Source organism: Dryas octopetala, chromosome 7 (genome assembly GCF_963921425.1).
Source record: "Dryas octopetala chromosome 7, drDryOcto1.1, whole genome shotgun sequence".
Lineage (NCBI taxonomy): Eukaryota > Viridiplantae > Streptophyta > Magnoliopsida > Rosales > Rosaceae > Dryas > Dryas octopetala.
Genome location: NC_141372.1, coordinates 4764290 through 4788856, shown reverse-complemented (window position 1 = coordinate 4788856; position 24567 = coordinate 4764290). Strand labels below are relative to the sequence as shown.

The following is a 24567-nucleotide window of genomic DNA, read 5'->3' as shown; positions in this document are numbered from 1 at the left end:
TTTTTTTGGTCGACAATTCCCTCTAATTCACTCTTGTGCTGTTTTCTATTCTGTCTCTTTATTTTTCCCTTATTTTTATAACACTTCAATTTAGAGCTGTCTTGCTAGCAAAGAAAAGCAGAGAGAGCTGCCAAACCCAAACCGTGAAAGAGAAAACAGCGAGCGAGAGAGAGAGAAAATGTCAGGCATGGAGAGGCTTCAGAGGATGTTCGCCGGTGCCGGAGGAGCATTGGGCCACCCACCACCGGACTCACCCACTCTCGATTCCTCCGAGCAAGTCTACATCTCCTCCCTCGCCCTCCTCAAAATGCTCAAGCACGGTTCGCTCTCCTCCTTACTCTTCTGCTTTCTTTCGTTTTGCATCGTCTCCCTTTTGCTCGAATTTCAATCCCCAACTTGGGGTTTTGGGTTTTATTGTTTTCTTATCTTTGGATTGATGTTTGGACTTCAAAACCCTAACTGGGCTATCATGTTTGTAAATCTTATTCAAATTATGCATTACAGATCTTAATTGAAATTGTTTGTTACTTGTTATTTGGGTTTTGATGATTAATAGGAAGAGCGGGGGTTCCTATGGAGGTCATGGGATTGATGCTCGGAGAGTTTGTCGATGAATACACGGTGCGTGTTGTTGATGTGTTTGCGATGCCGCAGAGTGGTACTGGTGTTAGTGTTGAAGCCGTCGATCATGTCTTCCAGACTAACATGCTTGATATGCTTAAGCAGACTGGACGGTACTCCTTTGTCACTTTGATTAACGAACTGCAGAATAGTTGTTGAAAATGCATTCTACAGGTCCCCTTTTCCGAATTTTAAGTGTTAAACATGTGTTTGCCACACTTGGGGCCGGTCACTTCCGCATAAGTTACATTCAATTGATTGTTTGAGGAAAATTCTAAGTAAAGAACTTATGCATAGTGCGTGCACTCTAATTGTGAAATAAGGCAGCATCTTGTATTAATTTTGGCTTTAATATTCTTAGTCACCATGGATATTTCTGTTTTTGCATGAAGAATTATGAGTACAAAATGAAGTTTGTGTGAGATGATAAGTTATAATAGTTGATGAACACCTACATCGTTAACCTGCATAGTTAACCTGCATACTTGTACATACCTGTCATGGTTCACTGTTTGTGTTCTGCACTCTTCTTGTTATAAATGACCGTAGTTTCCGCTTATTATAATTTGCATTCTTCTGTTTGGCATTGCAGACCAGAGATGGTTGTTGGGTGGTACCATTCACATCCTGGATTTGGCTGTTGGTTATCTGGTGTGGACATTAATACACAGCAGGTTGTAATTCAATTTTCTATTTTATTTAACACAAGTTTATTTTTCTTCTTGATATAGTACAAATTTCTAAGCATGCATTGTAATTTGTTCATTATTAGTTTCTCTTGATGGTGTATGTTATATATATTTATGTACATCAGTGCATGCTGATGTCTTTGTTATGAAGAAAATAATTGCTATTTATAGGCTCTTTCTCCTTCTTGTTGTTTCCATATTGGCTGTTCACTTCAGCCTATTTTATTGTCATAGTTTTCTTCTTTGGGTCCCAACCCAGATATTAGAATAACCCTCAGACCCAAAATCCGTTAGGTCCATTTCTAATTCCTTACTTTTGAAGGGGCTAGGGAGGAGAGTTACCACTAACTGTGCATCCTTTGATATGTATAAAGTAATGGTTGATCTAGATGATGTTTATGTTTGTGTAGAACATTCTTTTGTTCCTGTATTTATTAACTAGATTGAGTCTTTTGCAGTGTAGAATATATTGACTGCTCTCAATTGGTTTAATGTTCTACCTTTATTGACGATACCCTTGCAAATTTGATTGTTAGTTGGTTAGCATAGCCGGAAAGAGGGGCTCAGGGTTTGTGGCAAGTATAGTCATACTGCTACTTACCAAAATGCATTATTTTCCTATACCTTTAATCTTTTGCAGAGCTTTGAAGCTTTAAATCAACGTGCTGTGGCTGTGGTAGTGGATCCAATTCAGAGTGTGAAGGGGAAGGTCGTCATTGATGCCTTCCGCCTTATTAATCCACAGACTATGATGCTTGGCCAAGAACCACGGCAGACCACATCCAATCTTGGGCATCTTAATAAACCATCCATTCAAGTGAGTTCTGAACAAGTGGTTTTAAACCCCATTCTTTGCAATAACAACTTGTTGACCTCTTATGCAATTTCCTCTTCAGGCATTGATCCATGGGTTAAACCGGCATTATTACTCTATAGCAATTAATTACAGGAAGAATGAACTTGAGGAGAAAATGTTGCTTAACCTTCATAAGAAGAAATGGACTGATGGGCTGACACTTAGGCGATTTGATACTCATTCAAAGACAAATGAGCAGACTGTTCAGGTAAGTGAAGATTTCATGAACCTTAAATGTAGTGGTTTGGGCTGTCGCAGTTTTTTATGTGTAATTTGGCATTCTATAGTTAAAGACATATTAGTTACATTTACAAATATGGAAGCCAGTTGCTCTGTCAGCATTGGGTATGCTTGGCTTTCTTCCTTGGTTGGTAGGAGGTTTTTAGTTGGTAATGGTTACCTGTGAAGGTGAGGAGTAGGTGACAGATGATAAGGATAGCAATTTTTGGGCCACCATAGACCTGACAATCTATCAGAACTAGATTTCACGTGGTAGAATGTTCATAGGAATAGTTTATGCAAGTTTTAAACCACGACAGCTGAGTTTGTTTGATAGGCAGATCGAGACACCTTCACTGTCCAAAATTCTAAGATTATAGTTTAAGATAAAACCACTAAAGGTCCATCTCAGTGTTGTTTGCCTGGTTACAAGTCCAAGTTGTCACCAAATAAAAACTAAAACAATGTGCCAGAAATGTTTTACTTAAAAAAATAGGAGTTATGCCTCCGCTTGGCTAGGTTATGCCATCTCACTGTCCTCTCTTGCTAGAGTGACTGGAAATTTTTTGCGCAAGTTTAAAATGTGAGCTGATTTTGATTGATATACCAGGTACAGACTTTATTTACTGCCAGAAGTCATGATTATTTTGTCATTTGGGGTTTGCAGGAGATGTTAAACTTAGCTATCAAATACAACAAGGCAGTGCAGGAGGAGGATGAGTTGCCACCAGAGAAGCTTGCAATTGCAAACGTGGGAAGGCAAGATGCCAAAAAACACCTTGAAGAACATGTCTCCAACTTGATGTCCTCAAACATTGTCCAGACCTTGGGAACAATGCTCGATACAGTTGTGTTCTAGATTCCAGTGTGCAAGTTTGAAAAACTGAGCCTTCATGCTTCGATAATTTTCATTGCTTTGAAACAATCTATGGTTATGTAAAACTCTAGTTTTAGCCAGAGCTGAAAGGTATCCATGAAAGTTACACCATCCAGAGATGGTCTAGTTGTACTTGTAGTTTGTGTTTCGTGATTCTTTACTGCCAGTTTAAAAGATTAACATGTTGATTTAAATTCACTTGTTCACATATTCTATTGCTCCCCATCCCTATAAATTAGTCATCATCTAAGGGTGGAGATGGAAATGACAAAATTGATTTCTTTCATTACCATTACCATTCCTGCTTCTGCTTTGATTTCTTTATTAAGTAGAATGCTTCTCTATAGTCTATACGACTTTCACTTCACAATTCACATCACCTCTTACACCAAATGTAAAACAAATGTATCTTAAAATGCCCATGTTACACCACATTTTTTTGTCGGACCAATGAGTTGCCCTTTATAAACAAAGCTAAAGTTTGGTGTAGCCTTTTATTTTTTTCTTTGGCTGAGTGCTAAAGTTTGATTTGGACTGGTCATACTTGATAGGATATTGAAATAGCATCTGTTTATTCATTTTCATTACATCTGCAAGGCCAATCAAATTACAAATCGAACAAAAAAGTGGAAACAATACATGACCAAGTACACTACTTGGGTGCAATGAAGGTTCAGCAAGGACAAGGACAAGTTGGTTTCTTCAGTTTATGAAAGAAGCCAAACGCTTAATCAAGCTCTTGGCTTTTTCACATTCAGGGTTGAAGATGTGGAACACATGGTCCTCCCCTTCTGTTTCAATCAACTCTTTGCTTCCTCCCCAACTGCTCTTAACCAATTCCTCATAATAAAGCCTCCCTCTATCCCTCAATATATCTTTCTCTGCAACCAGAACAAGCACCTTTTCACATGCCAAGCCCTCAAGACCCGGGGCTCCATCCACAAACGGGTTGATGAGTGGGTCATCACCCGCTTTCTCCGACGGGCAAACAAATTTCCACCACGTATCCACCATTGACTTCCTGGCCAAATCTGTCACCTCCACACCAATTGGGTCTTTCCCCCAGAAGTAAGGATGGACCAAACCAATCCCAGCAATCTTGATCAAGTTCTGGGTCGGGTCAGACTCCTTGACCCGCAAGGCCAAGTGGTGTGCAATGTTAGCCCCTGCACTGTCTCCCACCAGAAACACACGGTCAAAGTCAACATGATCCTTAACCCATGATGCCTCACCCTCACGGTCTTCACATGCACCTACAACCCACCGAAGCGCCGCCCAAGAGTCTTCATATGCAGTTGGGAGTGGGTGCTCCGGAGCCAACCTGTAGTTCACTGAAACCGCGATGACGTTGGCCTCAGCAACAAGCTTGTTAAGGCTGTTGTGGTAAAATGGGTCGGCGGTCGAAGATATGCAGAAAGCGCCGCCGTGAAAGTAAAGGACTAGCGGAAGCTTTTGGTGGTCGGTTTTGGCGGGACGGTAGACTCTGGCGGAGACGCCGGTTTGTGGTTGGATCACGATGTCTTTGGATAAAACCCCGGTTTTCGGGTCCAAACCGGCCGGGGCGAGTTGGGTCCCGGCGAGCCTCTCGATGGTTCCATCTTTGAATACTCGCAGGTATGGTGGAACCTCAAGTAACACCTCAGCTGGTGCTTGGCTTGAACCCATTTGTGTATATGGCTGAGAGAGAACAGAAGAATGTTAAGTCCGTTTTCAACCTTAACCTAATAGATTTGGAGAAGATAAAAAGAGGAAGAAGATGAAGCCTGAGCAGAGCTCCAATGGCGATTTGGATTGATAAGAAAAGTCACAACAATACAACTGCTTTACAAATAAGAATCGTTGGCCTTAAATGGATTTAATTATACTTACACCCGTACCCCCGTGTGATTTATAATTTTTTCACATATATTTTTAGAATTTTAAAAATTATATATATATCTCATAAAATTTTAAAATTATTACATATAATCCTGTAATAAGATAAAAAATAATAAAAAATTATAAAAAAAAGTATGTTAAAGAATTAAATGACTTAATAAGATTACTTAAAGTGTAAAGTTCAACCTCAATACAAATATTTTTTATTTATTTATTTATTTTTTCTCTTATAAAGGATTATATATAATAATTTTAAAATCTTAAAAAGTGTATACGTAATTTTTAAAATTTTAAAAAATATATAAAATAAAAAATAAAAATAAAAAGATGTAAGTGTAATTAACTCGTCTTAAATCCCTCCGCACCCTTAACTCGTTAACTTAAATTTATTTTAAATGATAAACAGTAAAATTCAGAAGTAAAATTATTAACTGAAAATTGCTTGAGAGTTGAGAATTTGAGATCGAGGAAATCTGTCTAAAGCTTCTTATCAAAGAAGGAGATGAGAACGTTGAATTCAACGCTTTGAAGTCAATTATACGGTGGGAAACAGGGAAAGTAGTTTTAAAGCAACAGAGATGAGAGGTCTGTCACTTCAATGACACATTCACACCGACATGAGATTTTGATTAATTGACTCGAAGATATGGAGGTGGAAGAAAAGGTGGTCTTGTTTGCATATACATGGAATTATGGACGCCTCTTCAACAGGGAATTTAAAGCTTTCTTAATCATAGTGCATTTTTTTATTTTTTTAATAATTAAATTGGCATTATTTTCAATTTTTCATTCCAACGTGACGTTCTTGTGGGTACCTACCAACAATTTACAATTAATTAGGGATGAAAAAAGAAAAGGACTAGCTAACACACAAACAAACAAGTTCTAGTCGTTGCACAAAAATTGATGAATTCATTTCAAGTTAACATGTTTTGAAACAATTATAATATATAAAAGGACCCACCAACAATGTTCTTGGTTGAATATTAATTAGATTATTCAACAAACAAACAATTTTCTAAAGGGAATAAACAAACAAAGACGGTTGTTACTAACTTACTTGTTGTTTTGAGGAAGGGAAAAATGTGACAACGCCCTAGTGCTTCTGCTTGTGAGACGACTATCAGTATTGCAGGTGACATGCATGCAAATTTTTTATATTAAGATATAACATGTATATAATTATTAAGAATAGATTTGTTGGCTTTAGTATCAAATTTCAATATTTTTTCATTTTAACAACTAAAATTTTTTATGTCAACTCACTTTATATACTAAATTTCAGTTTAGGTACTATTTTAAAAAAACGTGATTCTATTGAGCACTTGACACTATTCATCGAGTGCTCGAAACGAAGTTTTTTTTTTTTTAACAAACTCAATGTGATTATACAATAATCATAACTTTTTTACTGATTTGTTGTTTTTTCAATATTTATGAGACTTAAGCTTTAATGTATAGTTTTTAGGATGTAAAACTTCATCTCTAAGCCTAAATAAAAAACATTAAAACCTTATAAATTTTGAAATTTTATGAATTTCATACAATCACCCGAGTGCTTGACACTTTGGCCAAGCGATTGATGTCAAAAAATTCACATTTCGTACTATATATTTGTGACATAATCTAAAATGTCTTGTACTAGGTTAGTACTTAAATTAAAAAAATCAATATCTTACTGCTTTGTTGAAAAATTATTAAAATTTTGTATTTAATCTTAATTTTTGAGTCGTATTTAAATATTCATAAATATATAATTTAAATGAATTCATAACATTGAGTTAATATGCCACATGATATTACATTACAAAAAAAGAATTTCTGATTGAGAACCTGGAGATCCCCAATAATTAATTAGCAATGCATTATTCTATTATTTGCATATGTCACAATAATTATAAAGCGTACTGCAACAAACTAAGCTCAGCTTAGAAGATTTTTCTTCATCACTAAAACAAAAGTATTGAAAAAATGGTGTTTCAAAAAGCAATACATGGACCACATGGTCATAAAGAACACACATTCAAAAATAAATTAAAGGAGACATGACCCCATTGAAGAAGAAGCCAACTGGCGGATCACATTTGTAGGTGCATCCAGAAACCCCCGAAATGTCAGTAATTCTAGTAAGCCCAATACGATGCCCAAATTAGGGTCTCCACCCAATCTTGACTGGCCCAACCCAATCCCAAAGCCCAAACGTGATTTCACCTGGGACGCTAACTGGCGTTGTCGACCATCACATTCCCACTGAAACCACTCCTCCTTCGCTTTTCCCCGTATGTCGTTTTTGGTGGTAAGACCCTAAGAAAGAGAAAGAGAGAAACAGAGGAATGGAGAAGATGGTAGCTCTGAGATCGCTGTACAGGTCAGTCTGGTCCAGATCTTATCGAATAACAGCCACCTCCAATCAGCAGCTGCCATGTCACCCCCAACACTCCGCCGTTGCTGCTCGAACCCTCTTCAATCTTTCATCCCCCATGGCCAAGTTCCTCTCTTCCGGTACTCCACCTTCTTCATTCTACTTCAATTTCTGAACTCTCAGATAGATGCGATGTAAAATTGAAGAGGGTTATTGTTTCAATCTATTTATCTGCACTAGAAAAGTACGTATTTGAATTTTTGTGATGCAAAAACATTTGGGTATTTTATTTCATATTAAAGTTTGGTACTTGGGTAAAATTTATTTTGTTGTTAATCCCATGTTGGCATGTTTCAAATCCATAGATGATTGCTGCAAGTCCCCCACTCTTTTTTCGGGCTTGGGAAGTAGGCGATTTTATAGTAACGATGTAGGTCTCTTGCCTGAAGTTAAAGACCCTGAGCTGCACAATGTTTTCAAAGATTTGATGGCTACAAGCTGGGACAAGCTCCCGGAGAGTGTCGTCCATGATGCAAAGGCGGCGTTGTCTAAGAATACTGATGACCGGGCTGCCAAAGAGGTTGTCACCAATGTCTTCCGTGCCGCCGAAGCTGTTGAGGAGTTCGGAGGGATGGTTACAACGTTGAAGATGGAACTTGATGACAGCATTGGTATGAGTGGAGAGGTATTGCATATAATTGGGTTGATTTGGGACTTGTCGTTGCATACTCGTCTGTCTCTGCAGTTCTTTTTATTTCATGTTTTCAAATTGTGTGTAGAATGTGAAGCCCTTGTCAGATGAGTATGTGAATGCACTTCGTACAATTTACAATCGCTACACTGCCTATTTGGATGCATTTGGGCCAGATGAGACCTATTTGCGGAAGAAGGTGGAGACAGAGTTGGGAACGAAGCTGATATACTTGAAGATGAGGTGCAGTGGCATTGGTTCTGAGTGGGGAAAGGTATTAGTATAAACCATGGCAGTGCTTACTGTAACATTATAGCTAAATGAGATTTGCCATGGATAATTTATCTACTTTATGACATTATCCTTTGAGAAAGGCCATATCAAGTCATGCGTGCACTTGGCATTTGGTACTTGGCTTATCTGTATAGGCAGCATTCAAGCGACATTGTCATCGTCATTTGACCCACTTAGGAGTTAGAAGAAAACAAGGTCAAAATTGACCTTTTTGAGGATATTTATCTTAAAAGTCTAATAACAATACTCAGCTCTTCTTTTCAATCTCTCTTCTTACATAATGTTTATTAATGGAAACTGGAAAGGAGGCTCGCCATATATAGGATATGCTTTGTCCTCGAGTTTTTCATTTCTATGTTTGTGGTACATGGTTTGTTATTATACTGCAGTGCAGGGACTCCTGTTTGGCACATTGACATGTGGTCTGTGAATGAATACAAATCTATTTGCTTACTTACTCATATGATTTTGTTGTTGATTGCAGATCTCTGTTCTTGGAACTTCTGGACTTTCCGGGTCATATGTTGAGCAAAGATCTTAGCCCCAGAGTTTCTGAGAATTTTAATGTAATTGGAAGCTTTCCTTTGTTTGGGAATCATGTTTGTTGGTTATTTGGAAATAGGCCAGTCAGCCTCTCCTGGAAAACCTCAATGTTTAGGTTTTGATGGCAGTTAATAAGAGACTATCTTTGTTGATCTATGAATGGAATAATTTAGCATCATGTTGTTGCTTTTGGAATTAACCTATAATGTTGGAAGTTCTGTTCTTCCTATAGGATTTCATTTTGATCTATTTCTTCTCAAAAATGATTTCATTTTGATCTGTTTCATTTGCTTCTGTTGAGTGTTGAAAATACTGATGGAGTACTTATATGCACAGAGTTTAAAAAAAGAAAAAATGAGGAAACTTGTCCTCAGGGCTTTAGAAGTGTGTTAATTCATTATGGACATACGTTTACGGTTTACCCAATCTGCAATATGCAGTTTTTGTAAAGCTAACATGGATTCTAAATCATGTTTAATCTTGCTCACCGTAAAGTTTTTTTATCTGACCCTTCTCAGGATATGGTAAGGTTGTTTTGATTGGTGATCATAGCAGCATTAATATCATTATTATATTGCTGCAATGAGTGGTCATTAGTCAATGCTTGATTTCTAGCCACAGGCATTTCTTTTTGTAATGGGGTTTGCTGATCCATATACTTGTCTCTTTTATATCCATGCACCATGATTCTTTGAATTCAGTCCTTTTTTCCCTCAAGACATGTATGGAGGCAATAACTTGAAAGTGAGAGAGAGAGAGAGAGAGAGAGAGAGAGAGAGAGAGAGAGAGAGAGAGAGAGAGAGAGACTTTATTGTATTACAAAGATATGCTATTACAAAAGAAACTTTATTGTGGTTTGAACTTTGAAGTTGGTTGCATTCTTTTTCTAAATAGTAAAGAACTTTGGTGGTGGGGCTGGGGGAGCTCTGAGCCTCTGGCCTTAATTCATCTTAACAAATTTAGTGCCTTTGCGCCATGTCCACGACTCAGATGGCGACTTGGGCAGAGGAGGAAGCAACACAGCCCTCCGGCAAAGACCAAACGGCCAACCCTCACAATGACACAACTGTTGAATTATGGACTGCCTCTGAAAATCTTTGAACTCAGTCCCATTAAGGCTCGAGCATCGGGAAAGACTCGTCTTGACAGAAAGAAACACATCCCTACTTGTACCAGCACTTGAGCAGCAAGAAAAGCAACTTGCAACAGATAAAAACTCTTCATTTTCATCATCTTCATCGTCACGACCCTCTTTCTTTTCCACTCCTTTCTGGGTTATGAATAAATCTCCCGTTTTCGAAGAGTAAACCCAGGAAAAGCTATCTGTCAAACTGCTGGGCTTACGTCTCAGCTTTTCCATTGCACGGCTTCGAATTGCAGATACAATTACCTGAGAAAAAATATCCAAAACGATAAAAGCAACCTATAAAAACACTCATGGATTAACAAGAGATCAAAACTTCATATCTATATCTTCATTTGGGTTTAGTGAGTACTTCCTGTTCATCATCAAAGTCACTTGTTGGGTACTCCTCTGGTACTGGGCTCGAAGTTGGAAGCCGCCGGCGGATATGGCAATTGGAGAATGCATCTGGCAGACATGCAGCTAGAAATTTGCATCTTTTGGAAGCATTTTGTGGCTCTGCTTCGTGATAAAAAATGCTCATGTTGGAGTTAAAGGTGCTGTTGATTTGTAAAACGCAGAGAGATATCTACAAAACTTAGTGTTAGTACGTGCTTATTATTCTTACTAGTTTTGATGTTCAAATTGACCTGCTTGTGTGATAGTGGCTTTGCAGCTTATTGGAAATGGAGAATATTGCTTTCTATCCTTTGGGGTAAAGACAAAGCTAAAAAGCATTAGACGTTTTAACAAATCACCTAGAACTCCTTTTGAGACTCAACGCTTCTCTCACAGCTACAGACTACAGTTACCATTAAGAGTCTTAAATTCAATAATTCATCCGTTTCTTTGATTTTCCTATATTTAGTGGTGCCTCTTCTGTAGTTTTCAGATTTTCACTTTAAGTTGAAGTCATGGTGAACTAGGACACATTACCAAACCACAATTGCTAATTGTAAGTTTGTAACATTTGCCAAAAGTGATACCCTGCCCTTAAAGAAAGCCATTTAGCACCTGTGCCCAAATTTCATTTTCATTAAAAACAACCAAACTAGTTAGAGTTAATGCCATTACGCAACAGAAAATTAAAATAGCCTAACCTGGCAGTGTTTTTTCAAACAATAGAATGAAAGATTGCTGGCTTCTACTGGTGTAATGGCCATTGAGGAACCAACTCCCATTACAAAGAGATACTGAGTTCTTTAAAAACCCTATTAATGTAAAAGTGATACTTAACATAACCGGGGTTAAATACCATCGCAGGTTCATATGGTAACCGCATTAGTAACTCTCTATTTTCCTCTAGTTGGAATCTAAGAACAATAAGGTAGGTTTAGTTGTTAATGGTTCAATAATACTAATAGACAAAAAATAAAAGTGAGTTATGCATTTAATAGTTTAATACTAGCGATTAACCTCTTATCTTGAGCTGTAAAGTTTAAAGCATCACCTACCAACCTCGTGAAATCTGCTTCGAGACAATAATGTCATCAACATCATGCCCCAATATTTCCCAATTAAACTTTACCTTCCTATATCATTGATTCATTCAATACCGGCTCATATTCTTACACATTGCATGGTGGGTTAGAATCACAGAATTGTGGAAACACATAACTTCCTTTTTTTTTTCACTAAAAAGTGCGTTGTCACAACAAGTTAAATTAAAGTGCCGGAATACACAATGACAAGGCACTCAAGTGTAAAAGTAGAAAAAGTGGCAAATACATTTCAGTTGGTAGATTTGTGGAGTTGCTGGGATGTGAGAGAGATGAGAGACTGAAGCTTGGCAACAGCAGAAGTCTGATCAGGTGGGCATTTGGAGAGAGACTCATTCAAAGAGAGAAGAGCCTCATAAAGCTTTCCAGCAGCCAAGGCTGCACACCCTGCCTTGTAGGCTTGGTCCGCCATTCGCGGATCGTAGTGAGGTTCAGGAGAGCTCTCATTCTTCGTGATGGAAGGAGAAGAAGAAGAAGATGAAGGAGAAGAGGGAGATGAAGATGGAGAGTCAAGAAAAGCAGTGGCACGCGCATATTCAAGATTACAAATTGCTGTGTTGATCTCTGCCATTAGTGCTTCTGGCATTGCTGGGATAGTCTTCCGTCTCACGCCGTCAAAGACACTCCTCCATTGGGAGCTTTTTTCTGCAGAAGCCATTTAAAGAATTTGACTCAGAACCTGTTTCAGATATATAAAATCACCCAAATGTGAATTTTAGCTCAAGATTGCCCAAAAAAGCAAGCTCTAATGAAAATTGAATTTCTATGATTTCCCAAGAATAACAGAGCCCTAATTTTTTTATGGACATCCCAAGAAGAAGGTCAAAGAAACCGTACCTGGGAAGAGGGAAGCAGGCCAAGACTTTCTTGAATTAGTGGCAGAATCAGAAACCTGACCAGCTCACTGAGAATCGGAGACCCAATTTTGAGCTTTGAGACACAAAGATCGTTCTTGTTTCTTCAAGACGTGAAATTTTTATTATTTATGAATAATAAAAAATAACAAAATGATTGAAACGGATCTATGGGCTTCTCAGACGATCCAAGTGTTCATGATCCAAATCAAACTCATACAAGGGTCCAGACAACGACCATGTTGTAAGCCCAGCCCATTTCGGCCCAAATATATACCCATTCCCGATTGTCACTTACAAATTCCATTGAAAAAATAACCATGAGGGAAGAAATCTCATTATAGCACATGTTTACAAGCTTTGTATTGGCTTTTTCATCAAAAGATTTCTAAGCTAAAATATTTAAACAAAAAATATCATCCCATTCAATGATGATCATCAATTGAAACAAAATGATTTGAATTGATAAGAATTCTAACTTTCAAAGAACAAGACCCACAAGGAAGAACAAGAGATGCTGGCAAAGCATTTTGTGCCTCAAAGGATATCTTGCTCCCATCTCTTAACAAAGCATACCCCATCTTCTCCAACTCCAAAGAATCAACACAGAAATAATCGCCACATCGACACTGGTAAAAGAGTTGAATGACATCTCCTGCATCTTCCGCCATCACATCTTCTAAACTGATATCTTCTGCAACTATAGTATCGTGTCTAGAAGCTCTTAATGTGTTGTCATAAAGTGCACGAGACCTCGAATCACCGAGGACTTCCCAAGCCTTTTGCACCTTCAAGAATGTATCTCCTGATTCAGATGTAGTCTGTAATTTATCGGGATGACTGTTAAGGATGGCAGATCGGTAGCTTGCACGAATATCTTCATTGCTTGCATCTTCTTTCACAGATAATATGTCATAGTGAGTTTCCTGAATGGAGTTATAGCCAAGCAACATGGTGGGTAGCTACTTGCTATCAGATTAGCTTTTCACTGCATCTGAAATGAAAAACAATGTGTTAAATTTCTTTATAGGCAAATATAAATAACCATCAAGCGGAATGTGATGGTAAGCACATTCGTCTCACTCACTCAATGCTTGGGTTCAAATTGCCACACCCAGACACACAATTAAGGTTTGAGATATTTGTCTATCAAAAGAATCCAAACAAATGGAGAAGACATCTAGATCAAGCATCAAAGAGAGTTGCTAAAGCTAACAAGGAAATTGACATAGGCATGAAAATACAACGGAATACGAATATCTTTGCAACCCAATAAACCCTGTGCAATCTCTCTTTTAGGTTTTTGGGTGTGTTTGTGGATCAAAAGATATAAGAAGGTTTGAGTTTTGAGTCGGCTGACACCTTTTTTTTTTTTTTTTTCTGTAAAATCTGTGACAACTTGAGCTTCAACTCATTTGGGAAACAAAAATTCGGAGCTAAAACTCAACTAAAACAGACCATACATTAATTTGCAGATTCCAGTTCGAAATCTGAGTTAAAGCAAAGCTACGAATTCAAATGAATACAATACAAGCAAGAAACCACTGAGAAATTCCAGAATTGCAAGACAAACACAATGAATCCAAAGTGCGAAACTTGAGAACCAGAAAGATAACCTCACCTTGTGTTCATCTCATGGTGACGAGCGAGCTCTAATATCTACGTGGACACATCGACGCTGGTGAGCGACGAAGCGCACGGCTTGGAATCGCTGAAAACCGAGCTCTCTCTACTTTTGGCGGTGATGAAGAGGCAGAGAGTTCCAGAGTTCGGCGATGAGAGGCTGAGTAAGCGTCAGGTTAACGAAAAACAAAGCAAATCTTTTGTTTTTTTAGGGCAGCAAAAATTCTGATTTTTTAAATTTTACTTTTATATTTTTAAATGAGAAATATCATAATTTACTAATACAATGGACCAAAAAATCATAAAACGGACTTTATTATGTAAAATTTGGTAAATTTAAATCAAAAACTCGAGAAAAATTTGAGATAATAATTAATGTCTCTAATATTATTGTTTCTCACTAATCATAATTTTTTTTTTTGAGAAGCAGTGAAGCACTAATCACGTAATTAAGCTCTTTAACTTGGTAAATAGGCATATCGCCAGACAAATTTTCTAGTTTATGTTTTATTTAACTTTACTTTATATTCTGTACAGTTGAAAAGTTTAAACAGTAAAACATGCATGCACGTATTATCTTACTGTTCAAAATAAAAAACCAAAAGACTGAAAGAGCCTTTGTTTAATCAAACTTCATCCTCCATGAAAAATAAATCAATAACTTCATCCAAGCTTTGCTTGGAACGACATAAATTTTGCATTTGCTATTGTCCCCCTTCAGAGAAGATAGAGAACATTATACATTGTGTTCAGAGACAGGAATTTATACTCCCCATCAATTAACAATTCACAAGAAAAGTTCCCACGTCTAACATAGCTCACTTTGCCTCCGACCAAGATTTCTTTAACTTGAATCGTCGGTACCAAGATCGCGACAAATCCGTGTTACAAAAAAATTACTTGTGAAGAAACAACAAACATGGAGCATACCCTTACCCTTCAGTCACCCCCGCCGCGCCTGTCTCTTAAAAAAGAATTTCTCCCTATTTCTTCTATTTTCCACAAAACAATTAAGAAGGGGCAAAAGTATATAAACCCAGGGAGACTATGATTACAGATTCCAGTGGAGCTATCTCCATTCGTGTTACAATGACAAGAGTTCGTCCTTTTTGTTGGCCAAATCCTATCAAGCAGCACCAACAATGCCAGAGGCCCAAGGAACAACAAGTGGTGCAGTTGGGTGGGATCTTCTGTATGATTCAGAATACTTGTCTTTAAAATTAAGTTTAGGCGTTTCTGCCTGCATTTTTATAATTGAAAACGAGATATATTAGACTGGACTGAATCCACATGATCAAGACTATTCTGCAAGAAATTTGACTAGATTAAAAGGGTTATGATGAAAGTGCCATAGTAAAGAAAAGGTTGTTTAATTCTTACGTATTTCAGCCAGCACTCTCCAAGTCTATGCTCATAGATATCTGGAGAATGGCAACCTGTTTCAGACGGGCAGTAAACCCATATATTACATTTCTTTTCACCAGGCTTGGCACGACTAGCTTGATCCAAGCATGACTGACAACAGTCAGCTGCACTATCTTTGTGGTGGTTAAGCCCCCATCTTACAGCAGCACCATCATAATCTGTATGAATTTCAGCATGGCATTCGGGTGGAAGCGACCTTCCAGGCAAAACTTGTTCTACGGAGACAAAAAAAAAAAAGAATGTATACATTAGCACATAACAAAAGAATAAATCTCTCAAAACTCATTATGACCTTTTTCATTTTTGTAAAGGAAAATAAAAGGTGATTTCCTTTTTTGTGCAGGGGGTGGGGGGGAGGGAAGAATTGATGAATTACCTAGCTCATCGTCTTCTTCACCATCAGGTTTATCATCATGTATAGGGTTAATCATATCGGCAGGTATCCAAAGGCCCATGTCTTCCAACAGCACAGTCCAATCAGATTCCAGAGCTTTTACTAGCGTTTCTACAGAAAATGAAACTCAGAATACTCAACACCAGAGTTCAGTCAAAACAATGATATTATTTGTTCACAGACCACTGCATTGTAGACAAATAAGACTAAAATACCCAAAAAAATAACAGAGTCCAGAAATAAAGACCATACCTGCTTCCTCACGCAGAATTGTTGAATTTGAATCAAGGGTCAACTGCTTAGCTTCTTTTAGTTTTTCTTTGCACCATCTTTCAACAAATTCTGTTTATTTAACCAATGAGCACCAACAATGATAACTTGACAACCAGCTACAATGAGCCAATAACAGACAGAAGTAGATAAATGAAACAATAACAGACGAAAGTATATAAATCAAAATATTCTGAAAAGAGAGCATGGGATTTATACTTTCCAAGGTTATGGTTCAAAATGGGTCAAACTAATTACTCATGGGAACTGCAGTTTACAAGGAGGATGAGGGTGGGAATACCAGCAATCAAATTCTGGTATGAGCTGGGTAAAGCTTTGCTAAGCAGGTCCTAACTTCATTGTTACGCAGAATATGTTGCAATATACAAGTGAAAGAAGCACTTAAAACTAGAACAAGGAAAGCACCTTACAATTACACTTTAACAGGAACATATCTTAGTATTAAAACACGCAAGATGCATACATCTGCAAACTATGAATAACCGTAAGGCACACGAGAAATACAGTCATAGGTAACTGAAATAAGAATTATCCCAGCCACCCACCAACCCAAAAAGAGAAAAATGCCACCAAAAAGCCACATTAAACTATAAGTATCTGCTCTATTTCATTACCAATTTCTTATAGTGTCTATAGAAATAAAGAGTATGCCTAAAATAAACCCTTTGCACTCAAGTCCCTTCCTTACAATAATCTGGTTTGTCACAAAATCTAGAGAAAATTTGCATGCTACCACAATATCATGAAAGCAATTATTCCTCGAGACAAAACAGAGAAAAGAACTTTCCCTCTACATCTCATTCATATATGTTACCCCATATTTCTGTCTGCTTCTACCTAAACCTAATTTTAATTCCAGTTCTTTCCTTCAATCCTAAAATTCTTGTTCAGCTTCTGGATAAAATTAAAAATTCCCTTTAGAAAGCTAAATCAAGAAGTAGTAGTTGGAAATTGGAAGCAGGACATTAAGAAGAAATTTAAGTTATAGTAATACATGAAAGGACTAGTGATTAATATGTGACAGTATGAAACAACCACTTCCAATGAATTTGTCTGGGAATTTTCAGAGCTGTCATCAATGTCATGAGCTAAAACTCAACAGAGATGAAAACCTAAATTCATAACTATATCTATTTCAAGGACAGAGTTGCATACTGATAAGTAGAATTCTATGTTGTTCAGTCACTGTAAGATGCCTATGTTTTAAATCGTTTATGCACGATTAGACATTGCATGAATATCCATGGCCAAAAAACAAAAGACATTGCATGAATATCGGTGTACTATAAACTTTTCTGGTGCAAAATTATGTTTGACTTGAAATGCAGACAACAAAAAGAGGTAGGCTCAAGAACTCAAATTGAGGTGCACTGACCTCTCTGCTGAGTAGTATTTGCTTCGGGGGTCAAGGTTTTAAGCCTCTCCAATATCTCATTGGTTATCTTCAGTTTCAAAGGCGGTGGCAATTCAACCGCTACCTCTCTGTTAAGCTCCTTCTTAAGTTTCTTCACCTTTGGGGCATAACGAAGAGTCCATTAAATTAAGTTACAGAAAATCGCTCTACCGGTTCAATCAAACAGATCTACCACCAAAAAACTCAAATGCGTCTTACCAATCTAATAAGCTCTACGGGTTCCGCTGCTTTTCGAATCCGAACTGATTCCTCCATCTTCCTAATCTGATCCGGAGTGTACTCAATAGCTGAACCAAATTATGAACAAAACATTCCCCTAATTAAACAAGCATTGAACATTGAAAAGACTCGAAATTTGCAACTGGGTTCTCACAGAGACACCCCAAAATAGCAAGTGGGTCATTCAAAAGACCAAAGATTTAAACAAAGCTTATAAAATAACAAGTGGGAAAGAGAGAGAAAGACGTACTGGGATGTGAATCTATGTCGGAGTAGATGTAGAGAGAAGCGTAAAGAGAGCGAAAAACATAGAGAGCAACAACAATGTTAATGGAGCAGACGATGAGAGTGATCTTCTTGTACGAACAGCTCCATTTCCCTCTCCCTTTAATTCCCCATTCACCTACCCGAGCCATTCGTCCTCCCTCTCCTTCATCCCACCATATCCAGATCGATCGGAGAGATTCTCAGAGACAAATCAAAAAACCCACAAACCCAAAACTTCGAACCCTGCCTTATGTCGACGACACGACACACCTCACGGTTGGTCCTTGTGTTGCTTTGGCTGTTCGAACGCCACGCGGTAGTGAAATGAGTGCTTTCTGGGTTTGTCTGGCTAGTGGCTAATAAGCTGTTGTAATTAGGACTTAGGAGACAGCTAAAAATGTTGATGGTATGGTATTATTGCAATAACAATGAATAATGAACAATGAGTGCAAAAGAGGTAATTAGGATTTAGGACGATGATGAGCGAGCGAGCAGTGATTATAATTTTCTTAGATGATTCCGTGATTGTTGGTGTTTGCTCGGGAGTGCTAATCTCAACCTATTTGCCTTGTCCCGTGTGCCTTATGCTAACATGCGCTATGGGTATTGGGTAGAGCCGTAGAGGTCCCTGTTTTTTGTTTTTAATATTTTAAGGGAGGCTATTACCGTCCATCTCACGCATCCAATCCTTTTTTTTTTTTTTTTAATCCTTTTTAATAATTTTGTTCTATTACAAGTTTATCATTATGTTCCTTTCAACAACAAAAAAAAAATAGTTTGTCATGATGCAAACTATTTTTAAGGCCTTGTTTGGTTCGTAAAATTAATGTGATTATTGGGAATGTTATGTCCTTTTTAATAATTTTGTTCTATTACAACTTTACAAGTTTATCATTATGTTCCTTTCAACAACAACAAAAAAATAGTTTATCATGATGCAAACTATTTTTAAGGCCTTGTTTGGTTCGTAAAATTAATGTGATTATTGGGAATGTTATGTCCATGCTCATGTTAGAGAACGATAATGAATAATTCACATTATAGTATTTGAAATGCTGGAATGGTAATTAAAAAATTATTATCATTACTATGTTTGATTTGTGCAATATAATAAGAATCAAAACTCATTTTTCAATAATACACTCATTTAATATATTTAAATAATATTTTTTTTTATTTTAAGTAGGAGTAGTTTGGTAATAAGAATTCACAATAAATTTTCATAAATAATATGGAATAACAAATCCAATGAGAGTCAAAGGTTTCAAATTCCTCTTCATGTATCTCATACCTATGTAAAAGTTAATACTTTACCATGATGTACTTAACAAACATGAAAATAAAATCTCATAACCATTTTCAAACTCTAAATCCCCGAACCTAATAATGTCTATAAGACAACATTTTAAAGATTTATTCAAAAAAATTTGACTGCCTTGATCTAATCTGACTATGATAATATATAAAACATGTCATTTTCTATGCGCTGATGGACCCATGTGCAATAATAACTTTTTTTTTTGGCTACTTAATAACTTAAGTATTATATTAGTAGAAGGGAACAAAAAAGAAAAACCTTAAATTATATTATATTTGTTAAACCAATGAGTTAAGTGTATAGGATTTATATGGGAGAATACAGCATTGTACAGTAGCTTACAAGGTTTTGCTGGTCATCTTCATCAATTGTAATTTGATTTCACGTTAAATGTTATTCTTTGTGGTATCAAAGTAAGTTATATACATATTATGCCTAACAACCACACATGTTCTTACATTATTCAATATGAATTATCTGTATGTTAAGTTTGAATGATAATACATGTACTTTTATATGGTATTATGGCTCTTTACCTATTGTCTATTAGTTTTAATTTTTGTATTGAATACTCAAATTTCTTAATTGGAATTCTACTAAATAATTTGAGCATCCAAAAAAAAAAAAACAACGATGAGTGACGTGATCTTACATCGTATAAAGATAATGCGATGAATGAGAAATGGCAGGTGAGTAAAGTAAGAGTGTAGGATGGAGGGATATATGATAGGCATTTTTCATCCTTCAAAATCCACAATCATGAATAAAATAGGTGTGAATTTTGTTTTTTTTTTTTTCTATCAAGACTGAACCATTATTGAGTACTCACCTATCATGTTTATCAAGTAATAATGCACTATTATTATTTTTTCATAATGTCATGCATTCATATCAAAACGATGGAACTTTGTAAGTATTTAATTAATGCATCGTATTGTGATTTCTAATATATACCTATCAGGTGATTAATACATTTATGTATTGATTTTGTAGTTTTGTCTACAACAGTGATTAAAGATGTGACGTGCCATAAAAAACTTGTCTCTGAATTTTATTTTAATAGGAGGGTAAGATATATAATTGTTGACTTTCTTTATGAACTAGTTTTCTAGTGTCCAATATGCACTGAATGAAAATATCTAACACAAGTTCAAATGAAATACAAATGACACGAACTCTCTATGATTTGAACTTGTGCATAGCACCATCCAACTCAACGCATAGAAAATAAGATTCAGATTTATTATAAATATTATTACTATCTATGAAAAGTCAACGATTATAGCTTTTGTAATTCATGTGAAAATAAAATAAATATGTTATTTAATTTGAATTCGCAATAAAATTGGAAGGGCATATGCAACTTATTCCCTTTTTTTTTTTCAAGAAAAATATTTTTTAATTTTCAAATTCAACCCAGAAAAATGAAGTGCAAATGACACGAACTCAATACGGTGAATGGGCCTTAGTCGGGCGGGCCTTGCATGTAAAAAGGCCCGATGGTCGACGCTCAACCCAACCCGAGTCATTCGCGCCGAAAGGGAAAAATCGCGGGAAAATCAGAGTGCATAACTAGCTAGCTAGGGCAATTGAGACTTTGACTGCGCTGAAATCAAAGGTATGGAGATGAACGATGTCGACGAGGAGGAGTTTGGGTTCTCTCGAAACTACTTTCTGGCGAAGGAGGTCGGTGGCTCCTCAAAGAAGTCCTCTAGTAAGCTCTCCGATATTAACATTGTTGACGAACAGGTAATGTTCTTCTTCAATTCCTCAAAAATCTTCCATCGAATTGTATTATTTTTGTTAAAGCTGAAAACTTTGGCATTTTTATTTATTTTTTATTATTTTCTTTTTCTAATGTGCAGGAACTGGCGGCAGCAGTAGCTAATATTGAACCCAAACATGAAAAAGAGATAAAGGATTTAGTAAACAGTTATAAGAGTTTGTACCCCAACTGGGTTTTTGAGCTAAGGTATTCGACTGCTTTCTACATTAACCAGCAACATTCCAAATGTTTTTTTATTATTATTATTATTATTATTATTTTTTTTTTTTTTTAAATTGTAATTGATGTAGTGGGGTTGTGCAACACTAGGGCTAGGTTGTGTAGATTTCACCATTTCATTTATGTATTTATGCATCTAATGTTTAGATGGATGTTAACTATGTTGGGGTTACTGCCGTTACAAGAAAGACATGACATATTGGCCTCAATGTAGGATTTGAGTCAACGTGGAAGGTTGCTTTTAGTTTTAGTGCCAGTAGAGAACATAATGATCTTTCTGGCTACATATGCTAGAAGTTGTAGTGCTTTTGTTCTTGATTATTGATAATTGGAATCAGTTTTTGACCACATTCTGCATTTGGTTCTTTTTCCCAATGACTGTAGGTCCCCTGATGCATTCATTATACAGTAAATTAGACTAATTTTTTTCCTACCACATGGAGTTGCGTTATATTCTTTTAGCAATTGATTGACTTTTGGATTTGATGCATGTTGTTTTTAATCTACATCTATTTTGTATGTTTATAGCCATTCTTTTTAATGTGCTTAGGTGTGGCCTTGGCCTCGTCATGTATGGATTTGGATCCAAGAAGGCCTTGCTTGAAGATTTTGCTTCAACAGCATTGACGGAGTATTCTGTGGTTGTTATCAATGGATATCTTCAGACAATAAATATAAAACAGGTACACAGTTCCAAAGCAATATGTGATTGTTCTACATTTGCCGTTCTCACAAACTACCATAAAGTTAATGTGCAATGTGCTGATCACCTTTACCACATTTAGTTTGAGCGGGCCTAGCCCATCTTCCTTGTCTGAAAATTCGACAAAATCTGGAAGAGAAGAGATGGGAATAAGTCCAAAGTGAGAACAGACATAAGCTCGCAGGGCTAAGTTGTGAAAGGCAACATTCAACCTTACCATCTCTGTTAACATGCTATTTAATGTTTGAAATGTAGGTTGTGATAGCTTTAGCTGAAGTTCTGTGGGATCAATTGAAAACCAAACAAAGGACTCCTTCTGGGAGCTTGCCAAAACTTCAACAGCCTTTTAATTCTAGATCCATGGATGATCTTCTAGCATTTTTGGATGGATCAGATGATAAGACGAATGAATGTTTTATATGTGTTATCATTCACAACATAGATGGGCCTGGATTGAGGGACTCTGAAACCCAACAGTGTCTTGCACGAGTTGCTTCTTGCTCCAATATTCGTATTGTGGCCTCTATCGACAATGTGAATGCGCCTCTTTGTAAGTCTATCCTTTTTATAATTCATTATGTAATAAATAATACCTTAGCTAGTAGTGGCATGCTGTCACTGACTAATGTTGGATCCTGAAAAATTGCTTCTATGTATTTGTAAAGACAGACTTACAGAAGAAAACCATTTCTTGTGATGATAGCCTCAAATATCATAATAAACTGTCTGCATGAAAGGAATGTTGCACTAAAACTGACATATGTCATCAAGTTTAATAACACCTTCTTTTCATTCAATAGTGTGGGACAAGAAGATGGTTCACACACAATTCAACTGGTGCTGGCATCATGTTCCCACCTTTGAACCATACAAGGTTGAAGGAATGTTCTTCCCTTTGATTCTTGCACATGGCAATACCGCCCAAAGTGCCAAAACTGCTGCAATAGTTTTACAGAGTTTAACATCCAATGCCCAGAGTGTGTTCAAAGTCCTTGCAGAATATCAACTATCTCATTCTGAAGAAGAAGGTAAGTTGCTATAAAGCCTAGATGAACTTGTGGAGCTTTAACATTTATAATCCATTTCATACTTCGCAGCATTATATTTCGCCTGTTATTTCAATACGTATCTGTTTTTTTCAGGGATGCCCATGGATAATCTGTACTCAGCATGTCGAGAACGCTTTCTAGTGAGCAGCCAGCTTACGCTTAACTTCCATTTGACAGAATTCAAAGATCATGAGTTGGTCAAGACCAAAAGGCATTCTGATGGCCAGGATTGCTTGTACATCCCTCTCACAAGTGAGGCACTTGAAAAACTGCTAGTGGAGCTGAGTCAGTGACTAATTAAACTACTCAGTCCTCAGAATTTTGTAAATTTTAAGTTGTGATAGAAAGTGGCAATTATCTAAATTTTATGATTGCCTGCTTAAAAGGCTAAAGACTAAAATATTGCTGGTAGGGAATCCACTGTCTGCAGTGGCCTGTAGTGTAAATAGTTAAATTCCATGATTGCTAATTTGCTAGCTACCACCATAAAATAAAAAAAAAAGAGTAGCAACCATGTGCAATATGCATCATATAATTATTTGTATTTCTAGTAGAAAAAGAGAGGTTTTTGGAGGAATCTCCTTGGCTACTAGGAACTGTCTAATTAAGAGTGGACTTTTATATGAATGAAAAGTTTGTCATTTAAGATTTGTTACTTAGAATTTACAAAACTAATCCGAGGAAAATAGTTTTTGAAAATAGGATTTAATACAAAAATCTGAGCTTTATTTTTAGTATTTTTAATATCTGAAAATGCGTTTAAATTGTTTAATGTCAGAACTATATATTTTTTTTAGTTACACGGTTATAACTATATTTTGTTATAGAATAAACATGAGAAAAGAAAAAATAGAAGATAGATAATAGGAGAGGATTGCTCAGCTGAAAAAGACAGAGATTTGTTTGCCTTTACGTCAATAGCTAACCAACCGAACAGGATGGAGATATGGACCTCGAATAGTGTAAGAAAATAAAACGACAACAATAATACAACCACATATCATCTCCCCCACCCCCCTTCTCCCAAAAACCAGACATCAAAACCAGAAAAAAAAAAAATATAATATTTGGGTCACTCTCATGGGGTATTCCAAAATCACCTTATTTCTCCAAATTTTGATTTCGGTAATGTCAGTGCATGATCGGAATCGTTCATATTTTAAATAACTAATTAAAGATTATCTCTGTAAAAAATCAAATCAATCGGAAATTATTTAGTTATATAACTTTTGTCAATTAAGTATAAAAAATTGATGGTTTTCAATTAAAGATTAACCAATTAAAGATTATTTCTGTAAAAAATCAAATCAATCGGAAATTATTTGGTTATATAACTTTTGTCAATTAAGTAGA

The 24567-nt window shown here is 36.5% G+C and overlaps 7 protein-coding genes across 7 annotated transcripts; 3 read left to right on the top strand and 4 right to left on the bottom strand.

The window, feature by feature from the left end:
- Nucleotides 1-3472, top strand: LOC147278793 (Mov34/MPN/PAD-1 family protein). Its single transcript, XM_086250546.1, has 6 exons — nt 1-320; nt 557-734; nt 1214-1295; nt 1951-2127; nt 2207-2374; nt 3053-3472. Exons 1-6 carry the CDS (start codon nt 179-181, stop codon nt 3242-3244), a joined length of 939 nt encoding a protein of 312 aa, XP_086106672.1. The 5' UTR covers nt 1-178; the 3' UTR covers nt 3245-3472.
- Nucleotides 3473-3815: 343 nt separating this feature from the next.
- LOC147278792 (alpha/beta-Hydrolases superfamily protein) lies at nt 3816-5090 on the bottom strand. The gene has a single exon (XM_086251369.1). It carries the CDS (start codon nt 4925-4927, stop codon nt 3965-3967), a length of 963 nt encoding a protein of 320 aa, XP_086107495.1. The 5' UTR covers nt 4928-5090; the 3' UTR covers nt 3816-3964.
- Nucleotides 5091-7386: 2296 nt separating this feature from the next.
- SDH5 (succinate dehydrogenase 5) lies at nt 7387-9316 on the top strand. Its single transcript, XM_086251404.1, has 4 exons — nt 7387-7642; nt 7868-8187; nt 8282-8467; nt 8972-9316. The coding sequence occupies exons 1-4, from the start codon at nt 7474-7476 to the stop codon at nt 9026-9028; spliced, it is 732 nt and encodes a 243-aa protein (XP_086107530.1). The 5' UTR covers nt 7387-7473; the 3' UTR covers nt 9029-9316.
- A 496-nt stretch (nt 9317-9812) lies between these two features.
- On the bottom strand, nt 9813-11065 carry LOC147278790 (uncharacterized). Its single transcript, XM_086251810.1, has 2 exons — nt 10527-11065; nt 9813-10420 (listed from the first exon to the last, which is right to left on the bottom strand). Exons 1-2 carry the CDS (start codon nt 10695-10697, stop codon nt 9971-9973), a joined length of 621 nt encoding a protein of 206 aa, XP_086107936.1. The 5' UTR covers nt 10698-11065; the 3' UTR covers nt 9813-9970.
- A 1747-nt stretch (nt 11066-12812) lies between these two features.
- On the bottom strand, nt 12813-14292 carry LOC147278789 (DNAJ heat shock N-terminal domain-containing protein). The gene is made up of 2 exons (XM_086251450.1): nt 14128-14292; nt 12813-13500 (listed from the first exon to the last, which is right to left on the bottom strand). Exon 2 carries the CDS (start codon nt 13457-13459, stop codon nt 12932-12934), a length of 528 nt encoding a protein of 175 aa, XP_086107576.1. The 5' UTR covers nt 13460-13500; nt 14128-14292; the 3' UTR covers nt 12813-12931.
- Nucleotides 14293-14779: 487 nt separating this feature from the next.
- On the bottom strand, nt 14780-18729 carry LOC147278788 (dimethylallyl, adenosine tRNA methylthiotransferase). Its single transcript, XM_086250898.1, has 7 exons — nt 18123-18729; nt 17852-17940; nt 17615-17750; nt 16201-16290; nt 15931-16059; nt 15510-15769; nt 14780-15369 (listed from the first exon to the last, which is right to left on the bottom strand). Exons 1-7 carry the CDS (start codon nt 18286-18288, stop codon nt 15256-15258), a joined length of 984 nt encoding a protein of 327 aa, XP_086107024.1. The 5' UTR covers nt 18289-18729; the 3' UTR covers nt 14780-15255.
- Nucleotides 18730-21008: 2279 nt separating this feature from the next.
- On the top strand, nt 21009-23718 carry ORC2 (origin recognition complex second largest subunit 2). The gene is made up of 6 exons (XM_086252385.1): nt 21009-21206; nt 21323-21429; nt 22013-22145; nt 22421-22715; nt 22966-23193; nt 23308-23718. The coding sequence occupies exons 1-6, from the start codon at nt 21078-21080 to the stop codon at nt 23505-23507; spliced, it is 1092 nt and encodes a 363-aa protein (XP_086108511.1). The 5' UTR covers nt 21009-21077; the 3' UTR covers nt 23508-23718.
- Nucleotides 23719-24567: the final 849 nt, after the last annotated feature.

Excerpts from the sequence above, each read along its gene's own strand:
- ORC2 (XM_086252385.1), top strand. The coding sequence starts at position 21,078 with ATGGAGATGAACGATGTCGACGAGGAGGAGTTTGGGTTCTCTCGAAAC. Across the intron at positions 21,207-21,322 it reads TTAACATTGTTGACGAACAG|GAACTGGCGGCAGCAGTAGC; the intron begins GTAATGTTCTTC and ends TCTAATGTGCAG. Across the intron at positions 22,716-22,965 it reads CAATGTGAATGCGCCTCTTT|TGTGGGACAAGAAGATGGTT; the intron begins GTAAGTCTATCC and ends TTCATTCAATAG.
- LOC147278788 (XM_086250898.1), bottom strand. The coding sequence starts at position 18,288 with ATGGCTCGGGTAGGTGAATGGGGAATTAAAGGGAGAGGGAAATGGAGC. Across the intron at positions 16,291-17,614 it reads AAATACTACTCAGCAGAGAG|AATTTGTTGAAAGATGGTGC; the intron begins GTCAGTGCACCT and ends TTAAATAAACAG. Across the intron at positions 16,060-16,200 it reads AATTCTGCGTGAGGAAGCAG|AAACGCTAGTAAAAGCTCTG; the intron begins GTATGGTCTTTA and ends CATTTTCTGTAG.
- LOC147278790 (XM_086251810.1), bottom strand. The coding sequence starts at position 10,697 with ATGAGCATTTTTTATCACGAAGCAGAGCCACAAAATGCTTCCAAAAGA. Across the intron at positions 10,421-10,526 it reads ACTTTGATGATGAACAGGAA|GTAATTGTATCTGCAATTCG; the intron begins GTACTCACTAAA and ends ATTTTTTCTCAG.
- SDH5 (XM_086251404.1), top strand. The coding sequence starts at position 7,474 with ATGGAGAAGATGGTAGCTCTGAGATCGCTGTACAGGTCAGTCTGGTCC. Across the intron at positions 8,188-8,281 it reads GCATTGGTATGAGTGGAGAG|AATGTGAAGCCCTTGTCAGA; the intron begins GTATTGCATATA and ends AATTGTGTGTAG. Across the intron at positions 8,468-8,971 it reads TTGGTTCTGAGTGGGGAAAG|ATCTCTGTTCTTGGAACTTC; the intron begins GTATTAGTATAA and ends TGTTGATTGCAG.
- LOC147278792 (XM_086251369.1), bottom strand. The coding sequence starts at position 4,927 with ATGGGTTCAAGCCAAGCACCAGCTGAGGTGTTACTTGAGGTTCCACCA.
- LOC147278789 (XM_086251450.1), bottom strand. The coding sequence starts at position 13,459 with ATGTTGCTTGGCTATAACTCCATTCAGGAAACTCACTATGACATATTA.
- LOC147278793 (XM_086250546.1), top strand. The coding sequence starts at position 179 with ATGTCAGGCATGGAGAGGCTTCAGAGGATGTTCGCCGGTGCCGGAGGA. Across the intron at positions 735-1,213 it reads ATGCTTAAGCAGACTGGACG|ACCAGAGATGGTTGTTGGGT; the intron begins GTACTCCTTTGT and ends TTGGCATTGCAG. Across the intron at positions 2,128-2,206 it reads TTAATAAACCATCCATTCAA|GCATTGATCCATGGGTTAAA; the intron begins GTGAGTTCTGAA and ends TTTCCTCTTCAG.